The 26,283-nt window shown below is 40.3% G+C and overlaps 1 protein-coding gene and 1 pseudogene across 1 annotated transcript; one reads left to right on the forward strand and one right to left on the reverse strand.

Annotated features, from left to right (window-relative positions):
- Nucleotides 1-10,218: 10,218 nt before the first annotated feature.
- On the forward strand, nucleotides 10,219-11,033 carry LOC136283047 (fibroleukin-like). Its single transcript, XM_066171207.1, has 2 exons — nucleotides 10,219-10,321; nucleotides 10,417-11,033. The coding sequence occupies exons 1-2, from the start codon at nucleotides 10,219-10,221 to the stop codon at nucleotides 11,031-11,033; spliced, it is 720 nt and encodes a 239-aa protein (XP_066027304.1).
- A 1,879-nt stretch (nucleotides 11,034-12,912) lies between these two features.
- LOC136283048 (endonuclease III-like protein 1) lies at nucleotides 12,913-25,184 on the reverse strand (annotated as a pseudogene).
- Between the last annotated feature and the right edge of the window lie 1,099 nt (nucleotides 25,185-26,283).

Raw genomic sequence — 26,283 nt, forward strand, 5'->3', positions numbered from 1 at the left:
CATTTATGTCTAAAGGTTAAAATAAATACCCCATACAGTCTCTACAATTCTTACATTGCGGGTCAGTACTTTTTCGCATCAGGACTTCAAATTTATTCGTATATCTCGCCTGGTAAGTACTTAATAATTCATGTAGACGAGAGCTGTCTCACGCTATTTCTTTAAATTTTAATAAAAGCGGAATTTTATTTATATGAAGTTTTTCTTTGGAAAATTTGTACGCTAAGCTTTCGTTTTGAACGATGTTTACCTGATTGCTAAAGTGTTATTCCTGAAAGTAGACAAAGTAAGGTCAGGACTTAAACTCTTCAGAGAATGATAAGAGGTTACATAACGCGCATATGACATCAATATGCTTTACCCATTAACTCCCATAAGTGACTAACATGTAACTTCTCCCTGTAACATTCACGCGTTATCCAGCCAACATGTAATGACAATACTCAAACTCACTGGGTAGAAGTTACACCAAATTCTCGTGACTTATTCACAAGGAAATGTGTAGCAGCTAGAGGGGAGAATTAACAATCAGATCTTGGGAGTTCAAGGGTCGTTAATACAGCTGCAAACTAAACCCACAATAAAGATCAGACAGGGCAAACCCTTCATGTTTTGTCTCTCTTTTTCAGTATGGGTGCAATCTTTACCTAGTTTTAAATTCTAGACATTCTACTATTACCTAGTTTTAAATTCTAGACATTCTACTATTATCTAGTTTTAATTTCTAGACTACTGAACCCAAGGGTAATTATTTGCAGGATAAAAGCACCACAAAACCCGGAAAACTGTTAAGTTAATTAATTCCATGGTTCAGTCAGTGAACCAATGTCGTGAAATGTTATCAATGTCTTCCTCAGAAAATCATTCTCACTTATTTTCCTTCCTTATACTGTTCAATCGTTCTTCAATAGAAATGAAAGAGAATCCTTAATAAATATGTCAAATTTTGAAATTGATCGAGCTTTTAATAAAGAATGTTATTCGTGAGACTCCTGAAACAAAAAACCTAGAAAACTGTTAAATTAATTAATTCCATCGCAATTTAAAAGAAAAAGAAGGCTACAATTAGCGCCCAAACTGGTTCAGTCAGTGAACCAATGTCGTGAAATGTTATCAATGTCTTCCTCAGAAAACCATGCTCACTTATTTCCCCCCTAAACCGTTTAATCTTTCTTCAATAGAAATAGAAGAGAATCCTCAATAAGTGTGTCAAATTTTGAAGTTGATCGAGCTTTTAATAATTAATGTTATTCGCCAGTCTCCTGCTAAGTTTCTAGAACCTAACACATAAACGAACTGTGGATAAGAATTATTTTCACTCGAAAATTATTCATTTTCAAGTCGACACACCAGCGACTAATTGAGGTCATAGCTTCCTTATCACGACTTTATCTTGATCGTGAACTAATTTAAAAGCCGAGCGAATGTAACTTGAAAACAATGCAGCGACTCACTTTACTCTTCCATTCTCAGTTTCTCCTGTGCTGGAAGTTTACAACTCCCTCAGCTCAAAGTCTAACAGGAACGTCGAACCCTGGTCAGTTGTCTTGTTTAAGAAGATCTGAACATCCTGAAAAAGGTAAAGCTTGACTCAAACACTTAATATGGGCACCGTAAATAATGGCAAAAATAAATCTTAGACTACACAAAGAATAAAAAACTTGACGCAGAACCAATGTGAACTGAGAAGATTTGTTGAGACTATTTGAATAGTGGGGTTGAAGGTAATGTGATCGTGATGCGCTGACTTTAATTCATCAGTTACGACACAAGCAAATTCAGTTTCGTATTTTAGCCAAAAAAAACCTAAATACCGAGTCGCGAGTCGAAGCACTTCAACTAGCAAAGCATTCAGTTATTTTTCTCTTGACGTGAGTTAGTTTCAAGCTGTCAAATTCGGCTTTTCGTGTCGTGCATTCCTCTCTGGTATCGCTTCGCTTGTAGCTGTAATGGAATAAAGTTAACTTCGCTCGAAAATCTCAGAGATGAACTCTTTTCACTTGTATGGTCACTTTTAGTAATGATGGAATTTTATTCACCTTCGAACGGAACTACTTCAAGTTAACGTGTTCCAGACACGATCAAACTAGAGTAAACCATGGCCAACAAGGTCGATGAGGATGAATAGGAAGACCGGTGACCAAATTCGCTGTGATCGGAGTATAAAATCGTCTGATGAGTGGGAATCTTAATTATAGGGGTTTCCAGAATTAAGAATCAACAACTTTGAAAGCTTGTGTATTCCCTTTTTGTGTATCGAAGAGTTGCGAACAGCCTAAGATAGAACTGGCCGGAAATTTACGAAACTGAGACTGAGTAATTTTCGAAACATGAGAAAAATAATTCCATGTAAAAATATGTTAATATCTAAGCAATACTTTTCACTTCCTGTCGATTTTCAGACGCAAAAACTCAAACGTTCCAAGTGCACTGACGCCTAAAAAAATGATAGAAAGTGCGTCTTCTAGCTTTTAAAAATGGAGCCCTGAGTTTACTAGTACAATGACCGAAAGGCTTTCGATAAATCAAAGTGTTCCCAATATCTTATAAATTTTTACGACTTTCATCAAGTCGTCAATGTCCTCTTGATTTCTCTCTTTTTGTTTCCTGTAAGATATATCTTGAAGAAAACTCTCATATATGACGATATGTTTGCATCTGTTTTAGGCTACACTCTGGTTAATCACGTGATTGCTACGCACACTGTCACGTGCCCGATAGACTGTACGTGGGAATGCCTACGGGATGCACGCTGTCGATCGTTTAATTATGCAAACTCAGGGAAAACATGTGAATTAAGTGACCAATCAAAAGCGACAGCCCCAAATGACTTTGTTTTAAGAAAAGGCATCACTTACTACGAGCCAACGACACAGATGGTGAGTCATAGAAATTTACAGATCAGTTAGAAACTTAATCATCAGTGCTCAACCTACCAAGCGCAGGAACCTTTGAGGTCTTCGGTTTTTCAAATTCCATCTTCTGAGCAAGGTGGTGTCAAAATCATATCGAGAGGTCAAATAAATGCCTTTATCTCAGAGAACGGTATGGCTGCCTAAAACTGAACATTTACACATAGCAGCGTTTGTAAGACCTTCATTTCTAGCCCGAAACACAGTAAGTTGAAATGTGGTGGAACTCAGTGGGCGGGAGTACAATTCAGGCAGCAATCGGGCGAATGATTTGAAATTACGAGCAGGAACGAAAACTTTAATTTAAACATGCGCACATGAATTGATTCATATAGCAAAAGTTCAAGTCGGAAGTCTAAACGTTGTTAGAAATATCGAATGCTTAATGCACTTCAGATATTTTTCCATTTTGACTGGCTAACATTTGCTAAGTGCTTATAATTGGACGGGTGAAATCAAACAATTTGGACATGGAACAGCCAATCAAGCCGCAAATAAGAGCTGCTTTACTGATGAAAGAACCACTCATTCTCGAGAATTTTGTTATTGACACAATTGATGTCATAAAATGCCTATTTTCTAGAAGGAAATCCTGGGTAAATATAATTTGCTCAAATAGAGACAAAATCGTTGCTCGATATACAAAACTTTGAAAATATCAAACTTCTATACTCATTTTGAAAGAGAAACGTTAGTTCTAAGAACAAGAATATATTTCAACCTAAGAAGGTATTGTCATGGTAAGTTTCGCCTAATAAAAGGATGAAAGTACGTTTAACCATTCTTCCCATTTTCACCCAGGGAGGAAATAGACCTGTTTGTGTAGAGTGCGTGACATGTTTTGTTGAGTTCATGAACCACAAAGGGTGTCGGGAAAAAAAAGAGAAAAGCATGTGCTCGGAGTTTTCGAATAAATACAACCTTGTGTTTAATTAATCTGGTGATTTGAGTGTGTAACATTGGCGACCCCGCCAGGACTCGACCGAAGAGGCTTATCATCGACGAAGAACTGCCTTGGGTTGTGAAGGACAAAGTAATTGGCACGCTTGGTTGATTCGTCGAGCGCGAGTTGGTTGTGGTCGATTGCTGTCGACGGCGGACTGATCTTGACGTAAAGTGTCGCATTTCTTTTGTGAACGGCTGATTGCACTATTGGTGAGTACGAAAGATTATTTTTGGAAGTATGATGGATACCGAGAGTCTGCAGATCGAAATTCAGGCCGCGTTGTGTTCCTTGAGCGAGGAAAGGCTTAAAGAAGTTTGTAGTGGGCTGAACATTACTGTACCGCCTGAGAGCAAGGGAAGGTTGGTTTTTATCCGAGCTCTAAATAAATACCTCGAAACGGAAGAATTAGATAATGAGAAGCTCAAAGTGTTGTCGTCGTCTCTAAGTATGCAGGGAAAATTTGTACCGGAACAGAAAACGGAACCGCCGAAAGCTTCTGAAAATAATAAAGCGACCGTCAAAATAGAGCAAAATCCCGTGGTGTCAATTTCAAAATTCAAACGCGACTTCAAGATTTCGGGCCAGATTGGCGACGCGTCGCAGAAGGATCGTTTGAGTTTTTCCTCGCTAGTGCATCAAATTGAGAATGGTTTAAAGAACGACTATACAGAGGATGAAATTAAAGAGGCTGTGATAAAAGCGATAAATCCGGCGTTAAGCCTAAGAAGTTATTTGGAGGGTAAGGTAGATTTAACACTGGCCAAATTGAGGAGAATTATGCGTTCTCATTATCAGGAGAGAACAGCAACCGAACTATATCATCAGTTGAGCTCAACTGTCCAACAGCCAAAGGAAAAACCTCAAGAATTCTTGATCCGCCTTCTCGATTTGAAACAGAAGATCTTGTTTGCATCTCAAGAAACTGACTCGGACCTGAAATATGATCCTACCTTAGTACATGGCATGTTTGTCCATAGCTTTTCCCTTGGCCTGCAAAGTGAGAATATCAAGATCGAAATGAAGCCTTACTTGGAAAAGAAATTTATAAGCGATGAAGAACTATTCGAGAAATTAAATGTGTGTTTCAGTGACGAACTGGAGCGATCACAGAAATTCGGTTCACAGCTAACCCCCAAGGTAAATGCTGTTCAAAAGGGAGGGGACAAGCAGGAGACAAAGAATAATGGGGTGGAGGAAGGTCTCATGAAAGAACTAAGGGAGCTCAAGGCAGAAGTGGCCGCAGTCAAAGAGAGAGTTCGGGCCCCACTCCGGGCTCAAACCCCCCTCACACAACAGCCTATGAGACAACCCCCACTGTGTAGGACCTGCCAACAAAGTGGGAATGGATGGCCGTGCAACCATTGCTTCAGGTGTGGGGCGAGTGGCCATTATGTACGCGAGTGTAATGCCCAATTCAGCCGACGCTCTCCGGCAGAATCTCAGGGAAACGGCCAGAGGTCACGCCCATGGGACAGGGTGTGACCAGGCAAGAAAATCAGTCCCGTTACGTGCAGTGTGGAAAACAAAGCACAGACCATGTACCACTTAACCGCTGCGGAGCCTGTAAGATCAATAGATATTATTCAAAAGAATGTCAAGTAAAATACAGAACTGTGCATAAACCAGTTTGCATGGCTATACAGGAACTTGAGAAACAGAAAGCAGCCGGAGATGATGGCGATGATTTGAACACGACGTTTCCCTGCCACCTGACGCCAAGGCAGCAGCTCGGACTGACGAAAATCGTGGGACGGAGGTGCGTGGTAAAATGCCTAATTCAAGGAAAGGAAGTGGAGGCATTATGGGATACAGGTTCCCAGGTTTGTGTTGTGTCAAGGAAGTGGCAACAAACTCACTTACCGCTGGAGGTGTTAAGAAATGTTGAAGAGTTGTTGGGAGCAGGAGAAGAGTTGAATTTGGAAGCGATGAATGGGACAAACATTCCATTTGACGGTTGGATTGAGGTCGGGTTTAAGTTGGCTGGAGATGATACAACTGCTCATGAGCTGACAGTTCCAGTACTGGTGGGACAAAAGGAACAAGAGTACCCAATCATTGGCTTCAATGTTATAGAAGAAGTCCTCGCTCAACATGGTGGAAACCACCAAGCGGCAAGTAACATCATTCAGCAGTCATTCCCTTCAATTCATCATACTCGCGTAGGTACCCTGATCAATCTGATCCAGTCAAGAACACAGGATACCGGTACTGCAGCTGTTAAAGTCGGAAAGAGAGATGTTATGCTGCCAAAAGGAGAGGCAACGACAGTTAAGTGTCAAACTCACCTCGGACCAGTTCCAGAGGGGATGCCAGTAATATTTGAGCCCAAGGAAGACAGCGAGCTCCCAGACGGACTGGAATTGGGCGAGGAACTTACTAAAATAACCCCGGGAACCTCTAGTCACGTGGCCGTCGTGGTCCAAAACAATACAGACAGAAACATCTTGTTAAAGCGCAGAACAGAATTGGGCCGGATACACCTGGTAAAGTCAGTTCTACCAATTCCAAATACTCCCGACTCGTACTCTCGAGGAGACGAGAATTTTTACCCTGAAGCTACCTTGCATCCTGGTCAGGAACAAGATGGATGGGAGCCACCAGTTGACTTGAGTCAGCTAGAAGACAATGAACAATTGATCGTCCACGAAATGCTACGGCAAGAAGCTGGTGCCTTTGCAAGAAACGACGATGAGGTTGGCTGCGTGGAGAACTTGGTGCTTGATATCCAGTTAAAGGACAATGAGCCAGTACAGAAGAACTATATCTCCATCCCCAAGCCACTCTATGGGGAAGTGAAAGAGTACTTAGAAGACTTGATTAATCGAAATTGGATCTGCAAGTCCCGTTCGGCTTACTCCTCACCCATGGTCTGTGTTCGCAAAAAGGATGGAAGTCTGCGACTTTGTATTGATTATCGAGAATTGAACAAGAAAACATATCCAGAACGACAGCCGATTCCCCGTATACAGGATATCTTAAATGGCCTAGGCGGCAACAAATGGTTTACAGTTCTGGACCAAGGGAAGGCCTACCACCAAGGCTTTATGACAGAAGAAAGCCGCCCCCTGACTGCATTCGTGACCCCCTGGGGATTGTATCAATGGAATAGAATACCGTTTGGGCTAATGAATGCACCGGCGGCATTCCAAAGGTGCATGAATGAATGTCTAGATGGCTTACGTGACAACATCTGTATTCCCTACCTGGATGATGTCTTGGTGTATAGTAAGACCTTTGAGCAACACGTTCAGGATGTCCAACAAGTCCTGCGTCGACTGCAGGAACATGGGATAAAGTTAAAGCCATCAAAGTGCAAGTTCTTCCAACGACAAGTTAGATATTTGGGGCGGGTTGTTTCCGGCGATGGCTACTCTCTAGACCCAGAGGACACGGCTGCCGTACACAACTTGGCGAAACAGAAACCAGCAACAGTGGGTGATGTGCGTAAACTGCTAGGGTTCCTGAGTTACTACAGGCAATACATCCAGGATTTCTCACGCATAGCTAAGCCCCTGTACGATCTAATGGCTGGCCCTGATCTATTGGCTAATAATCATAAGGTAACATGGACAGAGGAACATCAGAAGCGGCTTGACATGCTGGTCGACCGACTGACTTCTCCTCCAGTGATGGCATTTCCCGACTTTACGAAGCCATTTGTACTTCACACAGACGCCTCGCAAGAGGGACTTGGAGCTGTATTGTATCAAGAACAGGACGGGAAGCTCAGAGTTCTAGGTTATGCCTCTAGGACACTAACTCCAGCAGAGAAAAATTACCACATGCACGCGGGAAAATTGGAGTTCCTTGCCCTCAAATGGGCAGTAACTGAGAAGTTCCGTGATTACTTGTACTACTCCACCTTCTTCACTGTTTACACCGACAACAATCCACTAACTTACATTCTGTCGTCAGCTAAGTTGTCTGCAGTAGGGCACCGGTGGGTGGCAGAACTGGCAGATTTTAATTTTAACATCAAGTATCGGCCTGGCAAATCTAACATTGACGCGGATGTACTATCCCGCCTACCGCTAGATTTCAGTGCATACATGGAAACCTGTATTGCAGAAATGGAAAAGGACGCAATTTGTGCAACAAGTCAAGCAGTGATCCATCAGGAAACAGACGCCACACCCTGGGTGGCAGCAGTTTCAGCAAGAGTTGGCATTGCTCACGCAGAACCGGGCGTCACAGATTTGGTTTTTCGCCAACTTACGTTAGAAGAAATATTAAGGGCTCAACGGGAAGACCCCGACATCTCACGAATCCTGGCCTACAAGAAACGGGGATATCCCCCATCAGGAGGAGAGCGGAAAAATGAGACTCGTACAACATCTTGCTACTTGAGAGCATGGAATAAACTCCATATATCAGCGGACGGGATCCTGTGGCGCCAAATTAAGAGTCGATTGCAGCTAGTATTACCTACAAAGTTTAAACAGTTGGTTTACCAAGAACTTCACATTGAAATGGGTCATCTGGGTGCAGATCGAGTGGTGGACTTAGCGAGATCTAGGTTCTATTGGCCTTACATGCAAGAGGAAATCGAGTATTTCATCGCCAACAAGTGTCACTGCATCCAGCAAAAGAAGCCCCAAATCTCCCCTAGAGCACCAATGGAGAGCATTACGACGACTGCCCCTTTTGAGATGGTGTCTATAGACTTTCTTCATTTGGAGAAAAGCCAACGGGGATTTGAATATATTTTGCTGATAGTAGATCACTTCACAAGGTTTGCACAGGCCTACCCAACCCGAAACAAGACAGCACGAACGGTGGCTGAAAAGATTTACAATGACTTTGTACCACGATTCGGATTCCCAGCCCGTATACACAGTGATCAAGGAGGAGAATTTGAGAACAATCTCTTCCATCAACTACATAAGTTGTCTGGCGTTTCCAAGTCTCGCACCAGCCCCTACCACCCTCAAGGGAATGGGCAAGTGGAGAGGATGAACCGCACGCTATTGTCTATGCTGCGAACACTCCCAGATTTGAAGAAACGAAAGTGGGATGAATCACTCAACAAGATGATCCACGCGTACAATTGCACTAAGCATGAGGCGACAGGATACGCTCCGTATTACTTGTTGTTTGGAAGAACACCCCGCCTGCCCATCGACCTGATTTTCAATTTGAATCAAGAGAGTGCAGAGGGAGATTATAACACTTACGTCCAAAACTGGCAGCATGATATGAAGGAGGCATACCGGATAGCTCAACAGAATGCAAAGAAGACTGCCGAGCGCGGCAAGCAATATTACAACAAGAGAGTCTCAGGTGGCGTTCTTCAGCCAGGCGATCGGGTGCTAGTTAGAAACTTAACAGAGCGCGGTGGACCCGGAAAATTACGATCCCATTGGGAGTGCGCTATCCACGTTGTGGTTGAACGAATGGGGGCTCAAAGCCCAGTCTACAAAGTTAAGCCCGAGAGTGGAGGTGGCCGCGCAAGAGTGCTTCACCGGAATTTACTACTGCCTTGTGACGCTTTGGAAGCAGATGCCCCAAACCTGGGATTTGGTACGCGACCCCCAAAAACAGCAGTAGAGAAACGACCTTTGTCTGTTTCGGGAAATGACCTACAGAATTCGGGGAAAGATGATGATGATTTCGGTAGTGTGGACCTTGTAGAGGAAATACCTACTGAAGTAAGAACTTCAAACTCAGTGTCTCCAGGACGCGATTTGCCTTCAGAGTCAATTGAGGATTCTGCGACTACTGAGGGCACCAATGGGCCATCCAGCGAAATACAACTTGCAAATGAAGGAAGTGCTGACAATGACGGATCAGGGGGAGAGGACATTGCTGAGCAGGACATGTGGACTCGGCCGCAGCGCCAAAGGAGACCGCCGCAGATCTTAACTTACAACTCCCTGGGAAATCCACAGTACCAGTCGGCTGAGCCAGTATTCAGCAGTTCACGCGTTAACGCCATTCAAACTCCAGCTATCACAGCTATTCATCCGGGAATACCCCTGTATTTCTGGGTGTGGCCATGCTGTTTCCAACCTGTCTACTACCCGAGGGCTTGAGAGGAGCCTCTTATAAGACCCAAACATTAAAAAAAAAAAAGAAAAGCAAAAGCACGCAAGGTGCTGAAGGAGACAACGTCAAACAACAATTACAGTAGCTGCAGAGAACTCTGATAAATAGTTTTGTAATATTTAGAAGAACACTTTCATTTTCGGCGGGGAAGTGTGTAGAGTGCGTGACATGTTTTGTTGAGTTCATGAACCACAAAGGGTGTCGGGAAAAAAAAGAGAAAAGCATGTGCTCGGAGTTTTCGAATAAATACAACCTTGTGTTTAATTAATCTGGTGATTTGAGTGTGTAACATTTGCACCTCGGCTTTATGTCAAAATGGTGGAACATGTGTTGACGCGTGTTGGAATCCTCGGATGTTCACGTGTGAATGTCGACAGGATTATAAAGGAGTGTATTGCGAAAAGCACAGCGGAGGTGGGTAACTCGTGACTAAATAGAAGAGAACACTTAAATTTGCGATAATTTCCTTTCAGCAACAAGTCTCATATTATGTTTCCTTTGTTCCACGTACAGTGAGAAGCTGTCAGCAGCTGAAAACCCTGGGAGCGAATCAGAATGGCATTTATAAAATCAACCCAGATGGTCAAGGGGTCATAAACGTGTACTGTGACCAAACCACAGATGGAGGCGGGTGGACTGTGGTTCAAAGACGTTCCCGTCCATACAAGCAAAGCTTTAGACGAATGTGGGTAGAGTATCGAGTAGGCTTTGGCGACTTGTCCAAAGAATTCTGGCTTGGAAACGACAACTTGCACCGAATCGCCTCTTCAGACAGCATTCTTCGAATAGATCTGCACCAAACCAACGGCCAAAAGGGATATGCCAAATATGGTGGGTTTCGGGTAGCTGACGAAACAGAAAAGTATCGATGCGACATGAGTTCGTACGATGGAAACATCGGAAATGGATTTTATGGTAATACAAATCCTAAATTTAACATTCGAGGGATGAAATTCGGCACACCAGACCAAGATAATGACAACCACCCTGGCAAGTGTTTTCCTAGTGGTCCATGGTGGGCAAACCAATGTGGCAAGGTTAATCTCAATTCAAAGAATGGTCCGTACTGGGATCCCTGGACTTCTCAGCCTAACCTAAAATTCTCTGAGATGAAAGTAAGGCATAACTGAACAAAACTGCTATAGTCACCATAGTTCACCTTCAAGGATGCAAGGAACTCGACGAAGAGATCTGGGCACTAACTAATGTAGCCTTTATAGAATTTGCAATGGCAACTCAAGTTGTCATGTAACGCCCAGTGCTGCGTGGCGTTACAACCAAAAACAGCTGCGAAGGTGACTGAAATCCATTGATATATTATTAGCATAATAATATATTGACACATAATTTAGTCTTGCGCTTGGTTTTAAATATCGACACGAAATCGCTTTCTTCAACTTGAAATGAAATGTGAAACCTTTCCTTCTAATGGTGATGTTTCATTAGCACCCCACGAACAGATGTCACACATTATAAACAGACGATCATGTTTAATCCTGTTTCAAGACACCAAGAGACCAAAACAAAGTGAAGCGATCAAAAGCAAACCTTGAAGTCACAGGCCAACCACATGTTTCAAAAACTGTTATTTACAAATGGTCTGGTTTTATAGCCGTGTTAGTGAAAAAGGCTTCTACTTTCTTGAAAATAAAAATCATAAAAAAGTGTTTGTAAAATAAAGCCTCGGCAACTTCCCTGAACTTTCAAGCATATCGTTATATCATACTAATTTAAAAGCCCACGAATATGTAACAAGTGCAAATCTAACTTGAAGACTCCACACTAAGTTTCTTATACGTAAGTACTATTAGTGCCGATAAAGAGCTGTACAAGACAGTTTCTCTTATTGCCAAAATGATTTATTTGAGAGTAATAGTGCAGGCCTCACTGCACTCACCCTGTCGTCCATTAACATCAGTAGCACGTACCAAGAAGTGGTACTTATTGCCGGGTGATAACTGAGTCAGAATGCAAGCCATAGGAAGCGTCAACGCCTTGACGACTCCAATCTTCTTCCACTGGTGAGGGTTCTCCGTTGTGCCGCCGTCCTGAAGGGCAAACAGTTGCTAGTTCATTGTAGGCGCGTGTCTCTCCTCAAGAGCCATGTACCACGACAAAACGATACCACTTCGAGCCACCGCTATGGAGACATTAGGTTTCGGAGGAGGGTCTTTAGTCTCTGTTGCAGGAGATACGGGGGATGTTGCCCTAAACTCGGCGGTAGACCCTGTTGGGGTCTTGTAGATAATTGTGAATAGCTTTGCAAGGCGAATAACAAAGGATAAAAGGAGTTTGAGTAGCCAATCAGAGCGCGCCTTCATTGCCATCCACCGTTTAAAGTATAAACAAATTTCTAAATCAAATTCAATGGCAGATCTCTCCCTTCAAGGAAGGGGTGCCACTTATAAAACATTTTTCACAAAAAAAGCACCTTGTTACCTAGGTCTCACAGTCTTTGATTTTGCTTCCATCTTCCCTTTTATCCATTGTATCATGAACCTGTACGTTTATTTTACACAGTCTTGAGACATGGTTTGAGGACCAATGCTAACCTGGGCTCAGTTGTTGGAGGGCTGATTAGTGCTAACCCAGGGTTCAGTTTTAATTCAGGTTTCCTTACTGCTTTGTTAAAAAGCCTTTTTTGGATAATTTTTTTTATTTTTTAAAAGGTATCCAATCATCAAATCGTAGACGAAACAAATTATAATGAATTTTCTTCTATAGCTTTAACCCTATAACTCTCAAGATCTGATTATTAATTTCCTCCTCTACCTGCTTAACATTTCCTTGTAAATTAGTTGCGAGAATTTGGTGCTAGATCAAGATAACAACTTCTACCTTCTCATTACCTGTTTGCTGGATAGTGCACAGATATTGTAAGGAGAAGTTACATGTGAATCACTTCTGGGAGTTTGAGGGTTAAGATCTGATATCAGATTTCACACTAACCATGAGGCTACCTCAACCCAGCTTTGCACAACATGGCCCAAGGCTAAAGACAAGGACAGCCTAAGTTAAAGTAAAACTTAGTGTCCTTAGTGTCTTAGTGTCCTTTCTATCCTTTCTGGGTGAAAGTTTCTTCTTAGTTTCCTCCTCAGCTTTTCCTCTGCTCCTTCTTCGACCTTCATGACAGATCTTGGAGTTAAGACAGAACTTGCACATTGGACTTACAGGAAGACATGTCTGTTGACCAAATCCAACCAACAATACATTCAGTTCATCCCACTCCTCTCTGCAAAACAGAAAAAGAATTCATTAATTTAGTCTCTGAAACCATACACTCTAATTATTTAACTGTGGGTTATGGGTAAACAGCATATGATAGTCAAGGTTTGCTATGCATCTAGAGAACCTTCTCGAAACGTCAGCTTTTTTACCCTTTACGCGAGCCAATTTATGTTTTCAACTCAGTTGTTAACACTTCATTACCTTTTATAAGGAGAAGCTTCATATTGGTCACCTCTGGGAGTTAAAAGGTTACAAGTTAAAAAGGGAGTTCAGTGTCAGATTTTGAACCATTTTTGTTGCTTCTTTTTCTGCTTCTAGACTTCTGCTAATGGCTTTTATAATAAAGGGGGGGGGGACTCAGAGGGTTCTATGGAAGATATCAACCAATGTACCCCTTTTTGTAAGTGAAAAAGTGACAAGTGAAAATAATAAAACAACTTGGTATAGCCCCCTTGATTCAGTAACATGCTAATAAAAGACCCCCCTGAACCCTGTTTAACACAACTGATGATGGAAAATTTATCATCAGCAGCTACTCTAAAAAGCCCTACTAGTAAGTTTTTAAAAAATGTTCAAAATTTTTATTTAATAAGAGGAGAGAAGGCCTTCAGACTATTTTGCAAGTTGCTTTTCTAGTGAGTAAATTCTGTCAAAATCAAGTTTCTATCTAACATAAAAATTTACTCACCTTCCAGAAGCCAACAGGGTAAGTTCACCAATTTGGCTTGTTGATGTTGTAAGAATGTTCTCTATTGTTAACCCATAAGCCTTTAACTTTTCCATTACAGCAAAAGTAACTTGGTGTTTTGTTTGACTTGACAGCATGAGGGAGATAAGTACTTGATATCAGACTGTCAGCAAAAGTGATGAGAGATGAACCATTGATACTGCACTGTCTTAACCCTCTTTCTCCTAAGAGTGACTGGTTTCTAATTTCTCCTAACAGTTTCACCCTTGCATCAAATACTTAAAATCATGAAAATAAAGGAAATGATGTCCAATTCTAGAAGCTCCTGATTGTCTAACAAATTCTCCTCGTAAATTGCAGATGGTATGCGGCATAGTCAATAAGTTTTTTGATTTTGGCGGGAAAGTGATGTCACTCGACCAGCTGATTACGTAATTACGTAATTAATAAAACTGATTCCTTATTAGAACATCCTCTCCACTGAATTTTCTCCACACTGAACCAAAAATAGCAAAGAATAGGCGTCAACAAGAGAATAGAAACTTTACAATCTCTTGTTTGGCATCAAATATCATCTGATGAAATTTTACTGTAGATTTTGAGCATAAGAGGTGTTCATGATTGAAATTTACACGAACTTGAGTGGCAAACGCGAGAATAATGAAACATCAAAATTTTACCATATTAAAACAACAAACTAACTAAACTAAATTAATGGTTTCAACAGAAAACCCATGTCACTTGCGTTTAGATGGGGCGGTTTAGATGAAATGAATGAGATTGGAAGGGAGTCCTCCTTAGGTCGTGATTTAATGATGTTGACAAGAAGATTGCACTGTTTTAAACCTTAGTTTCTACATGTTCGTCCGATTCAGTTAAATAGGAACTGAAAAAAGTAAGTTAAAAAAAGGCTAACTACACGAGATATAAATTTTTCCATCAATCTTCTATGGCGCTTTGATTTGTCTTTTCTCTTCCCCAGTGTTAACTCCAAAGGTGTTTGTCCGTCTCGCTGTAAATAATTTATTATGGAGTTCAAAAGTCAGGTGTTGTTTTCTTCCGTTTTAGAACGAGGCATTTGCACATATGTCTCACCCGGTAAATACTAAATAATTTATGTAGAGAGCTGTCTCACCTTATTTCTTCAAACTTTAATATAAAAGCACAATTTTAATTTATTTGTAAGCTTTTCCTTCTGAAAGTTTTTTTTTATGCTAAAATGTTTGGTCGATCGGTAGGATGTTAACGTTATTCCTGAAGGAACAGAACGAATCATCAAGCTCATGATTTGGAGTTTACGTGCAGTTTGGAAGCAATCAGCATTTATTTCATAAGGATTCAAATTTAGGTTTAGCGTTCTTTAGCGCCTTTGCGTATTTATGTCTAAAGAGAATATACCCCTTACGGACTATACAATGCGTACGTTGCGGGTCAGTGTTGATCCGACTTGAATTCACGTTACGTGCGTTCTTTAGGGCCTTCGCGCATTTATAGATTAAGGTTAAAAATAAATACCCAAAACAGTCTCTACAATTCTTACATTGCGGGTCAGTACTTTTTCGCATCAGGACTTCAAATTTATTCGGATATCTCGCCTTGTAAGTACTTAATAATTCATGTAGACGAGAGTTGACTCACGTTATTTCTTTAAATTTTTAATAAAAGCAGAATTTTATTTATATGTAGTTTTTCTTTTGAAAATTTGTACGCTAAGCTTTCTTTTTGAACGATGTTTACCTGATCGCTTAAGTGTCATTCCTGAAAGTAGACAAAGTAAGGTCAGGACTTAAACTCTTCAGAGATTGATAAGAGGTTATGTAACGCGCGGATTACCTCAAAATGCTTTACCCTTTAACTCTTATAAGTGACTAACATGTAACTTCTCCCTATAACATCCATACATTGTCCGCCAACATGTAATAAGAATACTCAAGCTTATCATGTGGAAGTTAATAGTCTTGATCTTACACCAAATTCTCGTGACTTGTATACTAGCAAATGTGTAGCAGCTAGAGGGGAGAATTAACAATCAGATCTTGGGAGTTTAAGGATCAACATAGCTGCAAACTGAACCCACAATAAATATCAGATAAAACCTTCATATTTTGTCTATGTTTTGTAACATGGTCAATCTGTTTTTATCTAATTTTATCTAGTTTTAACTAAATTCTACCTTTATCTAATTTCAAATTCTAGACTTCTATTATTTAGTTTTAAATTCTAGACTACTGAACCCTTGGGTAATTATTTCCAGGATAAAAGCACCACAAAACCCAGAAACTGTTAAGTTAATTAATTCATGGCAATTGAGAAAAAAGAGAATGCTATAATTAGCACACGCACTGGTTCAGTCAGTGAACGAATGTCGTAAAATGTTATCAATGTCTTCCAAAGAAAACCTTGCACACTTATTTTCCCCCTTAAACCGTTTAATCTTTGTTCAATAGAAAAAGAAGAGAATCCTTACTTAGTGCGTCAAATTTTGAACTTGATCGAACTTTTAATAGTAATGTTATTTGCCAGTCTCCTGCTAAGTTTCTAAAACCCAAAACATAAAAAAACTGTGGACGAGAGTTATTTTTACTCGAACATAATTCATTTTCAAGCTGACGCACCAGCGACTAATTGAGGTCAAAGCTTCCTTATCACGACTTTATCTTGATCGTGAACTAATGTAAAAGCCGAGTGGAAGTAACTTGAAAACAATGCAGCGATTCACTTTACTCTTCCATTCTCAGTTTCTCCTGTGCTGGAAGTTTACAACTCCCTCAGCTCAAAGTCTAACAGGAACGTCGAACCCTGGTCGGTTGTCTTGTTTAAGAAGATCTGAACACCCTGAAAAAGGTAAAGCTTGACTTAAACACTTAATTTGCGCACTGCAAATAATGGCAAAAATAGATCTTAGACTACACAAAGATAGAAAACTTGACGCAGAACCAATGTGAACCGAGAAGATTTGTTGAGACTATTTAAATAGTGGGGTTGAAGGTAACGTAATCGTGGTGCGCTGACTTTAATTCATCAGTTACAACACAAGCAAATTTCGTATTTTAGCGAAAAACACTTTAATACCGAGTCGCGAGTCGAAGCACTTCAACTAGCAAATCATTCAGTTATCTTTCTCTTAACGTGAGCTCGTTTCAAGCTATCAAATTCGGCTTTTCGTGTCGTGCATTCCTCCCTGACATCGCTTTGCTTGAAGCTGTAATGGAATAAAGTTAATGGTAAGGATGGAATTTTATTCACCTTGAAATGGAATTACTTCAAGTTAACGTGTTTCAGACACGATCAAACTAAAGTAAACGATGGTCAACAAGGACGATGAGGATGAAAAGGAAGACCGGTGATCGAATACGCTGTGATCGGAGCATAAAATCGTCTGATGAGTGGGAATCTTAATTGCAGGGGTTTCCAGAATTAAGAACCAACAACTTTGAAGGCTTGTGTATTTGCTTGCTGTGTATCGAAGAGTTGCGAACAGCCTAAGATAGAACTGGCCGGAAATTTACGAAAACTGAGTAATTTTCGAAACATGAGAAAAATAATTCCATGTAAAAATATGTTAATATCTAATTTCTCTCTTTTTATTTCGTGTAAGATACATCTTGAAGAAAACTCTCATATATGACGATATGTTTGCATCTGTTCTAGGCTACACTCTGGTTAATCACGTGATTGCTACGCACACTGTCACGTGCCCGATAGACTGTACGTGGGAATGCCTACTGGATGCACGCTGTCGATCGTTTAATTATGCAAGCTCAGGGAAAACATGTGAATTAAGTGACCAATCAAAAGTGACAGCCCCAAATGACTTTGTTTTAAGAAAAGGCGTCACTTACTACGAGCCAACGACACAGATGGTGAGTCATAGAAATTTACAGATCAGGTAGAAACTTAATCATCACTACTCAAACTGCCAAGCGCAAGAACCTTTGAAGTCTTCGGTTTTTCAAATTCCATCTTCTGAGCAAGGTGGTGTCAAAGTCATATCGAGAGGTCAAATAAATGCCTTTATCTCAGAGAACGGTATGGCTGCCTAAAACTGAACATGCACACAGAGCAGCGTTTGTAAGACCTTCATTTCTAGCCCGAAAACACAGTAAGTTGAAATGTAGTAGGGCAGGAGTACATTTCAGGCAGCAATCGGGAGAATGATTTGAAATTACGAGTAGGAATGAAAACTTTAAATTACACATGCGCAATTGATTCATATAGCAAAAGTTCAGGTCGTAAGTCAAAATATTGTTACAAAACATCCAATGCTCAATGCACTTCAGAAATTTTTTCCATTTTGACTGGCTAACATTTGCTAACATTTTTATAATTGAACAGTTGACATCAAACAATTCGGACATGAAACAGCCAATCAAGCCGCAAATAAGAGCTGTTTTATTGATAAGAGAACCACTCATACTCGAGCATTTTGTTATTGACATAATTGATGTCATAAAATGCCTATTTTCTAAAAGGAAATCCCGGGTAAATATAATTGCTAAAATAGAGACAAAATTGTTGGTCGATATACACCTGAAACGAAATTTCATTTGAAGGAAAACAGGAGAGGGAAAGATGAATTCCTACTCAAAACTTTGGAAATATCAAACTTCTATACTCATCTTGAATTAAGGGTACAGACCACCATCGAAGAGAAACGTTAGCTCTAAGAACGAGAATGTATTTCAACCTAATGAGGTATTGTCATGGTAAGTTTCACCTTATAAAAGGATGAAAGTACGTTTAACCATTCTTCCCATTTTCTCCCAGGGAGGAAATAGACCTGTTTGCGTCTCAGCTTTATGTCAAAATGGTGGAACATGTGTTGACGCGTGTTGGAATCCCCGGATGTTCACGTGTGAATGTCGACAGGATTATAAAGGAGTGTATTGCGAAAAGCACAGCGGAGGTGGGTAACTCGTTACTAAATAGAAGAGAGGAACACTTAAATTTGCGATAATTTCCTTTCAGCAACAAGTCTCATATTATTTTTCTTTTGTTCCATGTATAGTGAGAGGCTGTCAGCAGCTGAAAACCCTGGAACCGAATCAGAATGGTATTTATAGAATCAACCCAGATGGTCAAGGGGTCATAAACGTGTACTGTGACCAAACCACAGATGGAGGTGGGTGGACTGTGGTTCAAAGACGTTCCCGTCCATACAAGCAAAGCTTTAGACGAACGTGGGTAGAGTATCGAGTAGGCTTTGGCGACTTGTCCAAAGAATTCTGGCTTGGAAACGACAACTTGCACCGAATCGCCTCTTCCGACAGCATTCTTCGAATAGATCTGCACCGAACCAACAGCAAAAAGGGATATGCCAAATATGGTGGGTTTCGGGTAGCTGACGAAACAGAAAAGTATCGATGCGACATGACTTCGTACGAAGGAAACATCGGAAATGGGTTTTATGGTAATACAGATCCTTATTTGAACATCCGAGGGATGAAATTCGGCACACCAGACCAAGACAATGACAACCTCCTTGGAAAGTGTTTTCCTGATGGTGCATGGTGGGCAAACCAATGTGGCGAGGTTAATCTCAATGGAAAGTATGGTCCGGACTGGGGTCCTTGGGCTTCTCACCCTGATCTAAATTTCTCTGAGATGAAAGTAAGGCATAACTGAACAAAACTACACAAAAAAAGTCACCATACGTCACCTTCAGGGATGCAAGGAACTTGACGAAGAGATCTGGGCACTAACTAATGTAGCCTTCATAGAATTTGCAATGGAAACTCAATTTGTCATGTAACGCCCGGTGCTGCGTGGCGTTACAACCAAAAACAGCTGTGAAGGTGACTGAAATCCATTGATATATTATTAGCATAATAATATATTGACACATAATTTAGTCTTGCACTAGGTTTTAAATATCGACATGAAATCACTTTCTTCAACTTGAAATGAAATGTAAAACCTTTCCTTCCAATGGTGATGTTTCATTAGCACCCCACGAACAGATGTCACACATTATAAACAGACCATCATGTCTAATCCTGTTTCAAGACACCAAGAGACCAAAACAAAGTGAAGCGATTAGAAGCAAACCTTGAAGTCACAGGCCAACCACATGTTTCAAAAACTGTTATTTACAAATGGTCGGGTTTTATAGCCGTGTTAGTGAAAAAGGCTTTTACTTTCTTGAAAATAAAAATCATAAAAAAGTGTTTGTAAAATAAAGCCTTGGCAACTTCCCTGAACTTTTAAGCATATCGTTATATCATACTAATTTAATAGCCCACGAATATGTAACAAATGCGACGCCAGTTGTTGCCATCGATGCTGGAAGTATGTACATACAAAAAGCACATTTCCTGAAGGACTGTTAAAACTATCCGTAAAAGAGGCCAGTTTGTTTCTTTACCGACTTAGTTACCACAGTCGTTAGAGAAAGGCAAAATAAAAGTAATGCTTTCTGAATTGTTTTGAGGGGCGTCGGAATATTTTGGCTGCTAAATCCTCCGCGAACCTGATCTCCTCCCTTCAACGTATTGTCGAGCAAAAAAAAATTAGACAAAAAAAGAAAGTATTGCAAGTTAGATGTTCACGAATGGTAGAACTGAAAGATTTCACTCAAGTCAAACGAAGTTCGGGGGAGCTTTCTATGACTTGAAAAAAAAGGAAGGGGGTAAGGCCTCCTCTCCAGGGTTCTATCTGTTTTCCCTCAAGGTTCATGCTGGAGAGGACTGGGAAACAGGTTGACATCGCGATTTCACATTCAGCCTAAGTATTTAAGCGATCGAGTTTAAAATCCCAACACCCACACCATCTTATGATGATCCCCTATTGTTGAAAATAACACATCAAAAGGGTTGATCAATAGTTCGTTCTACCCGTCATTATACGACGACAAAAAGACATATATTAAATTTCGATTCACAAATACTCCAAGTTCAGTACTATACAGATTGTCTATCATTGATTGCCGTTGTATTCTTGGGGTATAAATCTAACTTGAAGACTCCACACTAAGTTTCTTATACGTAAGTACCAGTAGTGCCGATAAAGAGCTGTACAAAACAGTTTCTCTTATTGCCAAAATGATTTATTTGAGAGTAATAGTGCAGGCCTCACTGCACTCACCCTGTCGTCCATTAACATCAGTAGCACGTACCAAGAAGTGGTTTCCGGGTGATAACTGAGTCAGAGTGCAAGCCATAGGAAGCGTCAACGTCTTGACGACTCCAATCTTCTTCCACTAGTGAAGGTTCTCCGTTGTGCCGCCGTCCTGAAACGCAAAATGTTGATAGTTCATTATAGGCGCGTGTCTCTCTTCAAGAGCCATATACCACGACAAAACGATACCGCTTGGAGCAACCGTTATGGAGACATTAGGTTTCGGAGGGGGGTCATTAGTCTCTGTTGCTGGAGATACACGGGAATGTTGCCCTGAACATGGCGGTAGACCCTGTTGGGGTCTTATAGATAATTGTGAATAGCTTTGCAAGGCGAATAGCAAAGGATAAAAGGAGTTTGAGTAGCCAATCAGAGCGCGCCTTCATTGCCATCCACCGTTTAAGTATAAACTAATTTCTGAATCAAATTCAACGGCAGATTTCTCCCTTTAAGGAAGGGGTGCCACTTATAAAAAATCTTTCACAAAAATAGCAACTTGTTACCTAGGTCTCACAGTCTTTGATTTTGCTTCCTTCTCGCATTTTTTTCAATGGATCACGAACCTGTACATTTATTTTACACAGTTGGAACCAGTCTTGAGACATGGTTTGAGGACCAATGCTAACCTGGGCTCAGTGGTTGGAAGGCTGATTAGTGCTAACCCAGGGTTAAATTTTAATCCAGGTTTCCTTACTGCTTTGTTAAAAAGCCTTTTTTGGATCATTTTCTTTATTCTACCTTCTCATTACCTGCTTGCTGGATAGTGCACGGATATTGTTAGGAAAAGTTATATGAATCACTTTTGGGAGTTAAGATCTGATATCAGATTTCACACTAACCATGAAGCTACCTTAACCCAGCTTTGCACAACGTGGCCCAAGGCTAAAGACAAGGACAGCCTAAGTTAAAGTAAAACTTGATTTTCTCTTAAGTATTAGTGTCCTTTCCATCCTTTCTGGGTGAAAGTTTCTTCTTAGTTTCCTCCTCAGCTTTTCCTCTGCTCCTTCTTCGACCTTCAGGACAGATCTTGAAGTTATGACAGAACTTGCACATTGGACTTACAGGAACGCATTTCTGTTGACCAAATCCAAACAACAATACATTCAGTTCATCCCACTCCTCTCTGCAAAACAGAAAACGAATTCACTAATTTAGTCTCTGAAGCCATACACTCTAATTATTTAACTGTGGGTTATGCGTAAACAGAATATGATAGTCAAGGTTTGCTATGCATCTAGAGAATCTTGAACCTAGGTCTGAAAGTCCTTAAAGTTTTCCTTTTTGCATTCTGCTCCTTGAAAGTCAGGAGGGAACAAGAGCCTGTTCATTTCAGAATATTTGTAAAAGTTGTTTGGAACTTGCACAATAGCTGGGTCTCTAAAATGTGGCAGTGAGTGAAAAGGCTTTGGCAAGGAAGAAGCAAAACACCTGGTGAAGAGAATTTTTGTAACTTGGTATCATTCAAAATAACTTTTCACCAGCTTTCTACAGCAATTCTAGTTTTCTCTGGCAGTTTAGTACGTTTTTTGACCCATCCCGGTCTGTTAGAAATTCTATGAACATGAGTATCAACTCCAATTCCAGTCACTTGTGCCCTGAAGCCATGTTCATGGTAATATGCACCATTTTTGGGCCCACACCTGGAAGTTTGCAGAAAGTGGTCAGAATATGGTGACAGAACAATAGTGTAGTTCCACTTTCTGCATATAAACCCACACACAACCCACACACAACCCACAATTCCTCCAATTGCTCTGATGAATGGCTAACGCTCAAAACGTCAGCTTTTTTACTCTTTACGCCGGCCAATTGATGTTTTCAACTCAGTTGTTAACACTAAATTACCTATTATTAGGAAAAGTTTCATATTGATCACCTCTGCGAGTTAAAGTGTTACAAGTTAAAAAGGGAATTCAGTGTCAGATTTTGAACCATTTTTGTTGTTTCTTTTTCTACTTCTAGACTTCTGCTAATGGTTTTTATAATAAAGGGGGGGGGACTCAGAGGGTTGTATGGAGGATATCAACCAATCTACCCCCTTTTGTAGGTGAAAAAGTGACAAGTGAAAATAATAAATCAACTTGGAATAGCCCCCTTGATTCAGTAACATGCTAATATAAGACCCCCTGAACCCTGTTTAACATACCTGATGATGAAAAAATTATTATCAGTAGCTATTCTAAAATGCGCCCCTACTAGTAAGTTTTTAAAAAATATTCAAAACTTTTAGTTAATAAGGGGAGAGAAGGCCTTCAGACTATTCTGCAAGTTACTTTTCTAGTGAGTAAATTCTGTCAAAATCAAACTAACTAATATAAAAATTTACTCACCTTCCAGAAGCCAACAGGGTAGATAAGTTCACCAATTTTGCTTGTTAATGTTGTAAGAATGTTCTCTATTGTTAATCCATAAGCCTTTAACTTTTCCATTGTAGCAAAAGTAACTTGGTCTTTTGTTTGACTTGACAGCATGAGGGAGATGAGTACTTGATATCAGACTGTCAGTAAAAGTGATGAGAGATGAACCATTGATACTGGACTGTCTTAACCCTCTTTCCCCTAAGAGTGACTGGCTTCTAATTTCTCCTAACAGTTTCACCCTTGCATCAAATACTTAAAATCATGAAAATAAAGGAAATGATGTCCAATTCTAGAAGCTCCTGATTGTCTAACAAATTCTCTTCGTAAATTCCAGATAGTTATGCAGCATAGTTTTCATTGTTTGTGATAGGAGAATGGTAGGATTATACTAATATTTGTAAGCTCCCTCTTTCTTCTGAACAAACTCTTCAGTTGAGTCTGATAATGTGGCAAGCTTAATCAGCAGACTTTGTTTTCTGATTAGAAGGGAAATTTCAGTCTTATATGCAAGGTAAGATTTCTGACTGGCTACTCTTTAACCCTTTACACCCTAACATCAGTATGCATATTCTCCACACTGTTCTTTATACATTTCCTAAGGTTTTCTATTTGTTTGCCAACAAAAAGGTTTCTTTCCTAATAAACATTTCCTTAATTCTCATGACCTTAATGTGTGATTCAAGAGTGATATTGTAGGGAGAAATGAGATGTTACTCATCCTTTGGGTTTAAAGGGTTAAATGGGAAATTTAAGAATGGTTGCCAGGATGAGGGTGTATCCTTACAACTTTTATCCCAGTAGCTCATACATGAAGACCTCTATTGTGGCAAGTAAGAAAAAAGAAACCAAAATCATCACAAAAAATTTGACAAATAAACATCAGTAAGGCAAGATCTCTGAAAATAGACTGGCCCAGTTGTCCAGGTTCTTATGAGGAGACCTCAACCTCCTCCCACGCTGCAGAGTATGGCAGATCTTGATGCAATGCAGCAATTTTGGCATGCAGTTGACTTTTAAAAAGGAACTTGTGCATGCACTGCCATACTCTGCAAACTGATCCTCACCCACCTTAACCCTTTGACACCTAAGAGTGACTAACATCTAATTTCTCGTTACCCTATCACCCCTGAATCACACATCAAGGTCACAAGAAGAAAGGAAATAATCACCAAGCAAAAAAGCTCCTGATTGTTACACAAATTCTCCTTGTCATTACCTTAGGATATGTGAGGAGAACTGTATGGAGAATATGCAGACTATAATGTTGGGGTGTAAAGGGTTAAACATATAGCTGTTGAACTATTTGTCATAATTTATCTTGTAAATCAAATAAAAAGAGGGATGCAATCAATTGCTGAGGGTAAATGAATGTGTTGACATTGACCAAGCAAAAAGGGGTAAATTTTACCCAAAACGTTTCTACTTCTCATAAACAAGCTTAGTTGGCTCAGAGGAGACCACTGTGTCGGCTCCCCTTACCCCACCCCACTGGACTGCCGATTTCATCTCCTCTCACCTCTGGTGACTGGCTCTCATCAGCTGTCTTCTCGCATCCTTGTGAATCAACTGGGGCATCGCGTGTTTTTCTCATTTCACGAATATTTGCAAGCTGCTCTCTCCAGTTAGGAGGCTGCCAAGTTGAGCCTTGTGTCTGTGCCGTGGATTTGTCTTTTTTACGCTTCTTGGCCGCAACATCTTCAGTTTTCTTGTCGTCCCTAGACGAGTCTTCATGTCGCTTCTCGTATTCGATTTTGATGTGCCTTCTTGGTTCCTTTTTGGCTCGTTGACAAAGCTGCGATTGCTTCTCTAGCCGCCGAGCGTGTTTGTCTTCCTTTTGAGGTGAAATACGGGAAAGTATTCATCCTGGAAATCCGTGAAAACAAACGGATCAAATGTTTGAACCGTCAGTCTCCCTGATGTCTGCCATTATCAGTATTATCGTGAGCAGTCCTCCCCGATCTCGCCATGGAACGCTGATTTTGGCGGGAAAGTGATGTCACTCGACCAGCTGATTACGTAATTAGTCACAACAGAAAGCCGGAGATTTGCCGCAGAATAAAACTGATTCCCTATCAGCACATCCTCTCCATTGAATTTTCTTCACACTAAACCCAAAAGAACAAAGAATAAGCATCAACAAGAAATTAGAAACTTTACAATCTCTTGTTTGGCATCAAATATCGTCTGATGAAATTTTACTGAAAATTTTGAGCTTAAGAAGATCGTGATTTAATGATGTTGACAAGAAGATTGCGCTGTTTTAAACCTTAGTTGCTACATGTTCGTCCGATTCAATTAAATAGTGACTGAAAAAAATAAGTTAAAAAAAGGCTAACTACACGAGATATAAATTTTTCCATCAATCTTCTATGGAGCTTTGATTTGTCTTTTCTCTTCCCCAGTGTCAACTCCAAAGGCCTTTGTCCGTCTCACTGTAAATAATTTATTATGGAGTTCAAAAGTCAAAATAGGTGTTGTTTTCTTCCGTGTTAGGATGAGGCATTTGCACATATGTCTCACCCGATAAATACTAAATAATTTATGCAAAGAGCTGTCTCACCTTATTTCTTCAAACTTTAATATAAAAGCACAATTTTTATTTATTTGGAAGTTTTTCCTTCTGAAAGTCTTTTTTTTATGCTGAGATTGCGTTTTAAGCGATGTTTAGTCGATCGGTAGGATGTTAATGTTATTCCTGAAGGAACAGGACGAATCATCAAGCTCATGATTTGGAGTTTACGTGCAGTTTGGAAGCAATCAGTATTTATTTCACAAGGATTCAAATTTAGGTTTAGCGTCCTTCAGCGCCTTTGTGTATTTATGTATAAAGAGAATATACCCCTTACAGACTATGCAATGCGTACGTTGCGGGTCAGTATTGTTCCGACTTAAATTCACGTTACGTGCGTTCTTTAGCGCCTTCGCGCATTTATAGATAAAGGTTAAAAATAAATACCCCAAACAGTCTCTACAATTCTTACATTGCTG

The sequence above is a fragment of the Pocillopora verrucosa genome, chromosome 8 (genome assembly GCF_036669915.1).
Source record: "Pocillopora verrucosa isolate sample1 chromosome 8, ASM3666991v2, whole genome shotgun sequence".
In the NCBI taxonomy this organism is placed as follows: Eukaryota; Metazoa; Cnidaria; class Anthozoa; order Scleractinia; family Pocilloporidae; genus Pocillopora; species Pocillopora verrucosa.